Source organism: Ornithodoros turicata, chromosome 10, assembly GCF_037126465.1.
Source record: "Ornithodoros turicata isolate Travis chromosome 10, ASM3712646v1, whole genome shotgun sequence".
Classification (NCBI taxonomy): Eukaryota; Metazoa; Arthropoda; class Arachnida; order Ixodida; family Argasidae; genus Ornithodoros; species Ornithodoros turicata.
In genome coordinates this window covers 15,753,499-15,764,658 of record NC_088210.1, presented here as the reverse complement: position 1 = coordinate 15,764,658, position 11,160 = coordinate 15,753,499, and the positions used below count along the sequence as shown (strand labels likewise).

Here is an 11,160-nt window from a genome sequence, read left to right as displayed (position 1 = left end):
CTTCCAAGCCTGCATTCTGCATTCTTTCTCCCTTGCCGGATGTCAGCAGTGTGTTGCTTTCAGCGCCCTCTCGCTTCACAGAGGCGAAGCGCTTGCTTACTAATAATTAGTTTGAGCAAAAACTGCGCAGTTTTTGCTCAAACGAATTATTAGTAAGGACGCAGCTGCGCAGTTTTGAACCGAAATATTTCGCACACATGTTCCTGACATCCCATAGATTACAGATATACCACAGCGTTTGTGGTGATTTTGTTGCGCAGCCCCACTTGAAGTTTGCCGTCTCACCGTCCTTTTCGGAGGGTAACTTCCTCATCTCTGGTTGATATTGTCCACGTAGACGGACCTGCAGGTGTTGTAGAGCAATAGCCAATAATATTGCCACGAGTCATCTTCGGGAAACTTCCAGGACAGGAACGAAACGGTACATCTCATCCCGGCGCATGCTGAAGAAGCAGCAAGAAGTTTCCAGACACATCGCCTCCTCTCTGGCAAACGCACATGCTGTTTCTAGACTTTTCGGCGCGACGCTTAAAATTAAATGCTTGTGCGCTCCAGGCTGGACTCAGTTGTGTTCAGAGAGCTATCACTCTTGTGCTTTTGCTACCATGTAGTTGCCGTTTGCTGTTTATTCGACGACTCGACGGCCCATTTCGCTTCGTGACAATATCATGTTTCGCTCACTCAACATTTGCGGTTGTGCTTGACCAAGCTGCAAAAAGATTAGCATCTAAAGGCCCGATCCTCAAAGGAAACGACGAGGTATTCTGCCGCTCCGAGAAGTTTTACAGAACACAGTGGCAACCACATTATACGGTTTGGGACTAGTTACTCAAATTTGCGACCTAGGGGATAGGAGCCAGCACTTTGATAATGTCCGTCAGAGACAGTACATGAAGAATGCTACTTACTCAGTGCGTTCGTTTCGGTGAAGAAAATGCAGACGGGCAAGTCAAATTTTGTACGGACTCTTAGGCCTACTCGACAGGCGATGCAATGCCTGCCGACAATGGGCGTCTAGCCAATGACGACCGACGAGAACACGTGATACGTTTCGTACGCTTCCGTATCCTGTCACTTCGTGACGGTGTACGAAGGAATAGAGACAGACAGTTCTTTCTTCTCTCTCTCTCTTTTTGAACAGTGTAGTCCATTGGTGGTTAGTCCACCTGGTATAGCGAATAACAGACACGGACCTTGTGATGTCAAGAGTACTATACAACACTTGGAAAGGAGACTACGCCACGCATAATTCTGAGCAAATTTATTTCTTACGCTTGATGGGGTATAGGCGTACGGCATGGAGTGGTTGGAATCATTTAGGTTGTCCGTTATATGAAACAGTAGTTTGCCCGTCGTGTAAAATGATAGCATGCTCAACAGGAGGGCGACCGTCTTCATGAAGAGACCAGGTACTATCTGGAAAGTACAGTACGCCTATGAGATGAAGCACTGGCACGGCCTTCATACCCACCATGTCAATTACCGAGAGGCCACCAATTTCGAACACGATGGCGTTCCAGGCCTCTGAAGACGGCAAGATAAATGCGAAATTGTTGGCAAGACCCATGGGCAACGCGTAGAACAAGGGATTGCTGGGCCTTTGTCGTTGCTGCAAAACGACGATTGATATTATACTTGGCGACAGGTCAACTCCGCCTACAAGTCCAAAGACTGGCTTAGGTGGGCACGTGACGCCTCCTAGCCACAACGTAGTGCGCCCGCATACTTCAAATGCAGACGCAAGCCTCAAACTTTTACTAAAACACCGGTCGAAAAATGACGTATAGAGCCGTCCGAAACCTTCTCGTATGCCCCGCTCTAGTCCAAATGTGCGGGCTCTCCGCTGGCGGAAATACGCTTCTGACTGTAGCTCTTGAGCCATACACTACGCAAGCATTTCAGCGGAATGTGCAGCTCTCCAATTCCCTCTCTCCCCTTTTGACAGCGAAGCGACCTCATTGGACCCTCCCCCAAATCAGATTTCAAGGTGATGCGCACGTGGTTTCTTCTGCGGGCACCATACAGGTCTACCACACTCCCTTATTGCTGGCTTGTGATTGGACAGACTGTCACGTGGTGTCTCCCGTCTTTACCCTCTCCCCTGTGCAGACATACTGCCCTATAGCGCATAGACCTTTCTTTTAGCATTACCAATATGGTAGGGTTGAACTACTCTGGAAGCTAGAGGACGAACAAGGTCCCGCTCGAAAGCCACGGTCTTGAGCGGATTACGATGATCCCTTACGATTACGATGAGCGGATTACGATGAAAGGGACGCGACCTTCGGTACTACTTTTCCTTCAATAGGAGGCTGCGAACAAGTACCCATTCGTGGAACCCAGCCCTCCCCTTCCGATTTGTTTCGGTTTCAGCCTGTCTACCAACGTCATGATGACGTTTCTCGGGCAGAGGTCTATTCTTCGGAACTGAGTTCGATTCGCGTTTGTCAGTGTCAAATATCCACTCTCTAACCTTGGTGTCCGCGTAGTTCAGTATGCTATAGACGGTGTTTTCGGCATTGGTGAACTCGGTGATGAAGGAACTTGCAAGAACGCCTAGGAGAAGTCCGGGAGTCAATCCGACGTTGGCGTCCTTCACGTATTCCATACTTTTGTCGAAGAGCGTACTTTTCTGAACGAAATTTTCTTTTTCGTACTGCAGTACTATACGACACACTCAAGCGCAAAAGGAGGATATACCTTGATGACCTCGGTAAGCGTGGAGCCGCCGCCGATGATGAAGATGATGGCCCACGGCATGTTCCGCTGTATGAACTTCCACTCCATGAGCCGATGCTCCAGGGAAAAGTTGAAGCTCTTTACAGGAATCATGAAAGCTATGAATGCTATCAGAAATCCGACGGAAGAGTCTGTCACGTAGTTCCTGCGAAAGAGAAAATGGCGGCAGTTCGCACAAATTCCATGTCGTTGAAAATTACTCCAGGTCGGAACACTTACTCTTGGAGGTCTAACAGATCAGACCATCCCGCGACGAAGACCGGCCTTCTCGTAATCCATAGCAAGATACATAAGCCAAACAGAAACGTAGACAACACTTCGGCGTGCCTATTGAAAGGTGAAAGGAATCGTACCGACTAATAGACCTCTCCCTGTTCGTAAACAAATGACGTCATAGTGTTCGACGAAAACGTATCTAAGATAATTCTAAAAGTAACTGAAGTTACAACAAGCTACCTGAAAAAGTAATTGGCGTACAACTGCAAGTGCATTATAAACTACTTTAAAAATTAATGTATAGCTACAAATGCATAATACTAAAAGTAATCCTCAATGCAATCAATTATTGATACCGTAAATACAGAAATTTGGTTGCTTGTAATTACTTTACAGGGCTGATACTAAATCTGTCACAATATAGTGATAGTGCTACAACAGACTGCACTCCACTCGTTACCGTAATAGACCTCTCCCTGTTTGTAAACAAATGACGTCATAGTGCTCGACAGCGCCACCAATTTGGTAGACTTGAACTACGCCCGAAGCTAAGGGCGAACAAGGTCGCGTCCGAAAGCTAGGGTCTTGAGGGATTACGATGGTCCCTCTAAGAGACGCGACCTTCGGTCCTACTTTTCTTCCAATAGGAGGCAGCGAACAAGTGCCCCTTCATGGAACCCACCCTCATTCCCCTTCCGATTTGTTTCGGTTTCAGTCTGTCTACCAACGTCATGATGACGTTTCTCGTGTAAAGGTCTATTCACTATAAGACTGCATTCCAGGATTCCATTAGGATTGCTTTGGTACTTCCAGAACTGAAGGGCGCATGACCTTAAAGTTGGCATCACTTCTGCGTTCAAACAGTGAAGTGCACAAAACCATTCAGCATTGAAGGAGCGGCAACGAGCAATGTTTCCGCAACATATATTCGAACAAATCGCCACAAAAATTCGTTGGAGGCTTCACAGTGAAGTCCCCCTGGGGCTCACCACTCTAATGGTCTAACCAAGCCGTGGCCACCAACCACAATCTTACACATGAGTTCAACGGATGCAGCAACACGTATCACTTGCAGCTACGCCTTTCTTTATTCTGGCTTGTTGTACTTACGTTCGGGGCATGTTCTCCAGTTTCTCGCGGACAACGTCTTTGACCTCCTTGACATCCAACTGGGATTGGTGTTCACTGCAGGGACGGTTTCGGTAAGCCAGTGCCACAATTTGTCTCCACTTTCTACGAGCAACTTACTACTCTTTCAGGTAGACAGTGTATAAAAATGCCCATCCCAGTAACATGGTCACGAAGCCGACAGGAAGACAGTAAAGCATCCACGAGATTGTCGTTAGCCATTTATCGTGTGCTATCCTGGTGGTTTTAAGCAAAGGGGAGAGAGAGAGATTATGGTTTTAATGGCACAAAGGCAACAAAGGCCATAGAGCGCCAAAACTACGGTGAGTGTGAGAGAGATGTTTATGGGAGAGATGAGAGTGGGATGTGAGAGTGTGTGGTAGTTAAAAGCTATCTACAGGTATGAGCGATGAGATGGACCAGGATAAGAAAGAGATGAGGGGTGAACAGGCTAACGCGCTTGGCAGATGATAACAAGTGAGGATCTACAAGTGTGAGCGATGGGGTGATCCAGGATTAGATGTTTACATGAGGAGTTCGGTGATATTGGATAAAAGCGGAGCAATACTTAACATCTACACCTGACTATGTAATCCACACATGGTCAAAAATTGGATGACATTATCAAACGACACAAGAGGAGTGTCACCCAGTTTGAAGCAAAGGAACGACTTGAGGAGAACGAACCTGGGGCATCAGCTATAGCAGCTTACCGATTAACGAAGTTCACAACCTGGATGTTGGTACGGTTCCCGGTAACGAAAGAGATGCCTCCGAGCGTTGCTGAATAGCCGATGCTCAGGAGGAACGTTTTCCGAAGTTGCTTGCTCTTGCTAGAGAAATATACGATATGTGTCTTACTAAAGCACAACCGGTAAAAATAAAAGGGTCCTGTTGTATTACGTGTTTGACGTAGGAGCGTCATGCCAGTTCCCTCATAAGTACAACAACAACTTTATTAGGAGATGGTGAATGGGGAGTTTCATCGCCAGGGGCGATGCTCTACCCCATTGCTGGTGCTGATGCGGGGAATGAAATAATGAGCCCCTTCACAATAAGCATCGAAGTCCTACGGTATCCAGAAAGGTGAAGAGAGCATTGAGAGGAGAGCGTTGGTGGGCTGGATGCGGTTAGGGACAAAGCAATTTTGTGAGAGAACGGGGGTGAGAGTCCAGCTCGTTAAGGGATCCGGAGAGTACAGTTCAATCTTGTCGATATTTATCTTTAGTTATCTAGGAACACAAGTTCCACAGGATGCCATGTTTCCCTAGAGGCAAGTATGCTTCAAGAGGCCCTCTTTTAGCGCTTCAGTGAAGCAGCAGTCTCCGTTGTATAATCTGACTGTCTTCTCCGTGCAGCCTTCGACGACCGTTGAAGTCAACTGCCATAAAAATGCACGTAGCGCCATCAAGTGTGTAACGTGTCAACTTCTAAAAGGGCATTGAATACAATGCTATACTTGGTAGGTTGGTACATTACACGCTTGCTGACGCTACGCGCGTTTTTCAAGGCAGTTGGCTTCAACTGTCATCAAAGACTGTGCGCGTAACGATACATTTAACAAACTCAACAACGACGTTGCCACGGTCGTCCGCTCTCTTTGAAGCTCACTCAGAATTAACGGTGGCTGCTGGAAGGTGGTCCAGCGCGCCCTTACCGCGCCTTGAGGGGACGGCAAGGGAATGAGTTACTGTATGGTCTGTACTCTGTAGGGTGTGCTTCAAGAAGCGAAGAGGGGACCCTTCGAACTACGCTTGGCTCTGGCGGTCCACGAAACCGCAGAGAAAATACAGCGTAAAGAGGGGGCCCAGAAAGGGGGGGGAGGGGGGCTAGGCTCTGGGGATCCCTGAAGACGAAGCGAGAGTTCTGCGGTCAGTCTGTGTAGACAAGGCTTTCTTTGCATCACTAAGATAGTTTGATGGTTCGAGAAAAAGATTTCTTACCCGGACTCCATGTGAACGACTTCATCGAAGTCCAGCTCTGGGAGACAAGCAAGATAAATTATCGTGTAAGAATAGCGTGTCTCTCAATTGGGTATGCATATTGCAGTGCTGCTCAGGAATACGGACCTTCAGTTTGGCTGTTTCGTTTCTTGAGCAGGTCATTGATACGCTTCCGCAGCTTGCTTTGCGATATCTCGTAGATAAGGGTGTCGACGACGGTCATCATAATGCTGGTCACTGCCACGTTGCTGATGAACATTGATAAGAAGAAAACTATGGACATGAAAGACAGCATGAGCCACTTGACTCGTGGACCAACCACAAGGATCAAGTTGTAGGAGATGCGACGGTTGAGGCCGCAGCTTTGTGCAATGAGGGCCACGGTTAATCCAGCGATGGAATTCGCAATCGGCTCCTTGAACAAAAACAAAAGGAATGTTTAGTAGTTGACCCCCTTATTTTCGCATAGTGCGCTTTTCAATAGCCTTGACATCGTTTCCTACAGGCGCATCTGGCACGTGCTCAGTGCACAGCCAAAAGGCAACTGAGATCCGCTTGAAGCATTCTAGCGGCTCTAGAGATCCTTGAGGGCGGAGCGCGTATAAGACACACAAAGAGGCTGACGTCACTCTGTGACGCACTGAGAATGCCAATCAGGTGGCACGCAGCGCGACGTGAACCTGCTCGGCCGAAGCAAGGCCAAAGCCCAGCACCGTGCCAACACCACCTAGAAGCAAAGCTTGATCGCTTAAACAACGTGACGTAACAATCGAGTCCGCCAATCACGACAGCGCTTCCGGCGGCCGCAGCCATGGAGAATCCTACCACCGGTTGTGCTGTCTGAGGTTTTCCCTATGTTTTCCGAGCACTTTAATGCCGAATGTCGGTTACAGTTCCCCCTGAAGTCGGCCTAGGACGTATACTACCCCCCTGTCCTCCACTCCTTCCTGCTGTCCTCTCTCCACATGTCCACGTCTGTACGCTATATCGCTTTGCGTACGTATGGGATAGCGTTGATTTCTGCGCACGCCCATAACAGAGCTTCGCGCAGTGCGCTTAACCACCAACAACCTTACGTGTGCAAAGGCTATAGCGTACGATGTACCAAAACTCTCTAATATATAGGGTTCTAGTGCATCGTACGCTATCGCTTTTGCGTACGTAAGGGATAGCGTGGGACAGGAAAGCGGTGCGCAGAGCTCTGTTTAGGTCTTACGCGTGCGCAGAAGTACCAACGACATCGCTTACGTACGCAGAGGCGATACCGTGTCATCTACTAACACTCACTATTGTCTCAGGCGTCAAATCAACATGCCACAGTTACGTTTTCGTTTACGTTCAGGCTTCGTCGAATAATCGCTTCCAAAGCACGCGTTTATTTGCTGGTTGTTTGTAGAAGAAAGTGCGGTAAAGCGCAGGTAAAGATTACTTACGTTAAAGTAGAATCTCGCCAGGTATTTAGTCGTCGTCAGGTTGAGCATCGGGCCCATGATCAGTGGCACGAACGACGTTATTTGGTAGGGAACTGGTTCAAATACCCACAACATGATCATTACTGCCATGATGTACAGACACTTCACAGGCTGTAAGCACAGATATTCGTATACAGTTTGCCATTAACATCTAACCGAACTCACATTAGTTCCAAACACAAAAACGATGGGCATAAGAAAGAACGGTGTCATGTAACCGATGGCCAGTTTCATGAAACCGTAAGTTCGTTGCCGAATGTCCCCTTGATGCGCATCTTCTTTAACCGTTGAGTGGTCTGCTGCTGGCCTACACACCAGAGACAGTCTATGACAAGGGCCATATATTTCAAGTTCAGCCGTCACTTACATTGTCCTGGTTTCCTTGTATTGCTACCTGGACAATGAGAGTTTCCTGACGCTCACAGTAAGGAACAAGGTTCGAGCACGGTCAGTACGCGACACGAGATCGCACGGGTTCAGAGTGTGGTTAGCGCTTCTTCGTCCTCTGGGGTTCGGAGCGACAACATGAGGTTCACCCACGACCAGACTTGTACGTAACGCGTTACTAGTAATTGCGTTACCTGTAATCAAATACTTTTTTGAGTAATTTTTCCGGTAATCAGTTACTTTACTGTGAAAGTAATTTTTCGAGTAACCAATTACTTTTTGGTGTAATCGATTACTAAGTAACTGTACTTTCCCGGCAGCGGTTATACTTATTTTTCGCATGTTCTGCCCCAAGTCAAGCCCATCATGCCGTCAGCCTTTGCTAGATCATTCTACTATGGCAAGCGCAGGTTATTGTAATAACGTTCTGGAATTTCAGGGTCTCTCTCCCTAATCTCTTAATTCCTACACCAGTATCGTGGTACCTGAAGCTTTGGAAGCTTAGTGAGTTATGGGGAAGTTCTATATTCTTCGGGTGTTGTTTCCAATGCAGCCCCCAATAGACGGATTATCTCCGATGAATAGAAGGATTAACCATTGTGTAGGGTACACCACTAGAGGGCGCTACGACCGACGCCTCACCACTGGGGGCCGCTGCTGTCGTATTCCGCGGATGACGTCATTGCTCCTTCCGGGAGCATGGTGAGAGATAGCGGGAGGCATTGGATGGCGATGGGAAATAGAGCGCCCCTTTGTGCAAGGCTGTGGTGGCGCTGCGGGCGACAGGACAGACGCTCTCGGTGGCGGCTCTCTACGGCGTTGTTATGGTTATGGTCTCGTGACCGCGATACGCAAAGCTCCATAGTTTCGGTTTTTCAAACAGCAGGTGAAGTCACCGAGAGCGCATGCGTCTGTTTCCTAGCAACAGCACCAGTAACTTCTCGGTCTCCGCCCCACGTTGAAGGACAGCTGTGGTCATGGGCTGGGGCGGATCCAGACCCTCGGTCTTTGGGGGGGGGGGGGGGCGGTTTCTTTCTTGGAGCGCGTAGTGGGGGAGGGAGAGAGAGAAATCCCATGTATAAACTGACGGTTGGGGGGGAGGCGATCGCCCAAACGACCCCCCCCCCCCCTGGATCCGCCACTGGTCAGGTGCAGATCCAGACACTCACTGTGGTGAGGAAGGGGGGGGGGTCCCTTTGTCGAAAATTCAATGTATAAACTACAGTGTAGTATAAACTGTCGAGAAGCAATGTTGCCAGACGTCTGGCAGATTGCGTTCCCCACGGCGTCACACTTCTTAAAGATACTGAGAGGGGAACCGTAAGATCATAAGGATAGTAAGATCCATCAGGACGACACAGTGAATTCCATGCGTGTTCCAGAGTTCAAAACGAAGATAGGGAGTTAGATAGCGGCAGAATGATGAAGAGAATACTTATACGCCAAAGCTGCATGAATAAGGGGCTCGTATTTTCCGTAGTGGTGCTCGCGTTCTTCTGAAGACATGGAGGCTCACTTCGGTGAAGAGATTTTACGATGACCATAGGGGGCAGACTTTATCAATGCAGAAATCACAAAGACGTCACGTAGTCCATGGGCATCATTTTCTTCTTACCCGTAAACCCAGCACAAGTTATACATGCGACAGAGAACAATTATTTTTACTTTACTAGTAAAATTGCGGTGAAACGGCGAGAGGAGGGCAGCCGTGGGCTGGGGCCCGCTCGCCCCAAGACCCGACGGTTGCTCGCACCCACCAGGACACGTGAGGAGGGGGCCCGGGCAGGACTCACCCGGAGTCATCCCCGGAGCACAGGCGCTGGAAACGGCTAGGGGGTCACCTCTGGTGGGAAATAATCCGCAATTCGTCGACTGATTTGCTGCTCGCGAGTCCTGATGGCTACGTAGCCGACTGTACGGGTGGATGGATGGATAGTAGTGGTATGTTTTCGTTTTCGACCCAGTGTCGTCCACATGCCGTTAGATGTGCCACCGTACGCGACGAGCAATGCGCAGATGGTGACTACTTCGACACAGTATTGCCAGTAATTTTCCATTTTAATTGTCTAGAAAAAAAAAAAAAATCGACGAGTGCGATTAAGACGAAAATTGTGACCGAGTACTGATGGCTCATGCTACACACTCTACCATAAGCGACCATGCAATATATTTTCCCGAAGCGGTGTTTTACCACATTCACGATTTAGAGCCCTGCCTGAAAAACCACCCGTCTGCCGTGCAGCGGCCCCCGGATGACGATCGATGAAGAGCCTAGCGTGACGTAAGAGTAGTCTAGCGAGCAGATATTGTCACGTGGTGTCTCCAAGCTTTCCTCTCTCCCACGAGCAGAGACAAACTATCGTAACGCATAAGTCACGTGCGAAGGTACCGCTATGCTAGCAGTACCCGCGTTATCCGCATTTTACCGGGCGGATTTCAAAACGTTCAGCTGCCGTCCGTACTTCAAGATGTCGCACGGATATAACCATACTCCGCACGCATCTCTAGTCATGTCTTCTCAACATGCGTTTCTTCCTCGGTTATCTCGCGACGTAAACCCCCAATTATAAAAAAAAAAAAAATATAACGTGCGTTTCTTCAGCTCAAAGTGAAAAGCCTTTCTTCAGCTCACCTTCTTGTTAAAAAATAAAAAATAAAATAACTGTGGTTCAAATCAATGTACAGATTTGCTATCGTAGTTGCATAATAGGGTTTCATAGAAAAGCGATGATCCGCCAGTAAACGCTGTATGGTGAACAAAGCCCGAACAGAAAGTACATGACAAGTAATGCAGACGACACAACTCGGACGACGAAGTTCACCTGCCAAAAAAAAAAAACCAGCAGAGGTGATGTTACGTTATACAACATGAGTACAGTAGGAATTAGGGACTGAAACCGGAACGGAACCGAAAATCGCTTGAAACACAAATTTTCTTAAGAACCGGAATGTAACCGCAATTCACCTGCGACAACTAACCATAACCTCAACAAAAAATGTGATTTTTGTTACTTGTTCATGTGAAAAAATGTGAGAAAAAAAAAAAACAGTTCAACTGCTTGGTTACCGGTAACCGCAAATATTAAAATGGTGAGTCTCGTGACCGAAACAGCCTTCAGAGTTCTTCTGATATGTGTGAGCAGAAACAATGTGTGGCTATAATTTAACTTAGTTGCTTAACTTTCCTTCCAGTCTTCGAGGGCAATGTTATAGTCCATGTATTCATGGTGCAGTGCGACTCCTGCAAATATTTATTAGCAGCACTGGAGCCAAGC

At 48.0% G+C, this 11,160-nt stretch overlaps 1 protein-coding gene across 1 annotated transcript; it reads right to left on the bottom strand.

Moving 5' to 3' along the window:
* Window positions 1-309: 309 nt before the first annotated feature.
* On the bottom strand, window positions 310-8,129 carry LOC135369730 (solute carrier family 13 member 4-like). Its single transcript, XM_064603246.1, has 14 exons — window positions 7,866-8,129; window positions 7,664-7,805; window positions 7,460-7,609; window positions 6,153-6,441; window positions 6,027-6,063; window positions 4,797-4,916; window positions 4,204-4,320; window positions 4,066-4,140; window positions 2,959-3,066; window positions 2,701-2,884; window positions 2,474-2,632; window positions 1,472-1,609; window positions 1,194-1,416; window positions 310-443 (listed from the first exon to the last, which is right to left on the bottom strand). Coding segments are annotated over exons 1-14 (1,878 nt in total). The 5' UTR covers window positions 7,868-8,129.
* Between the last annotated feature and the right edge of the window lie 3,031 nt (window positions 8,130-11,160).

What these genes read in the sequence shown, in the direction of transcription:
- LOC135369730 (XM_064603246.1), bottom strand. An exon ending in TGGCGAGATTCTACTTTAAC is followed by an intron (nt 6,442 to 7,459) that starts GTAAGTAATCTT and finishes TTTTTGTTCAAG; the next exon opens with GAGCCGATTGCGAATTCCAT. An exon ending in CTGGAGAACATGCCCCGAAC is followed by an intron (nt 3,067 to 4,065) that starts GTAAGTACAACA and finishes ACCTTTCAATAG; the next exon opens with GCACGCCGAAGTGTTGTCTA.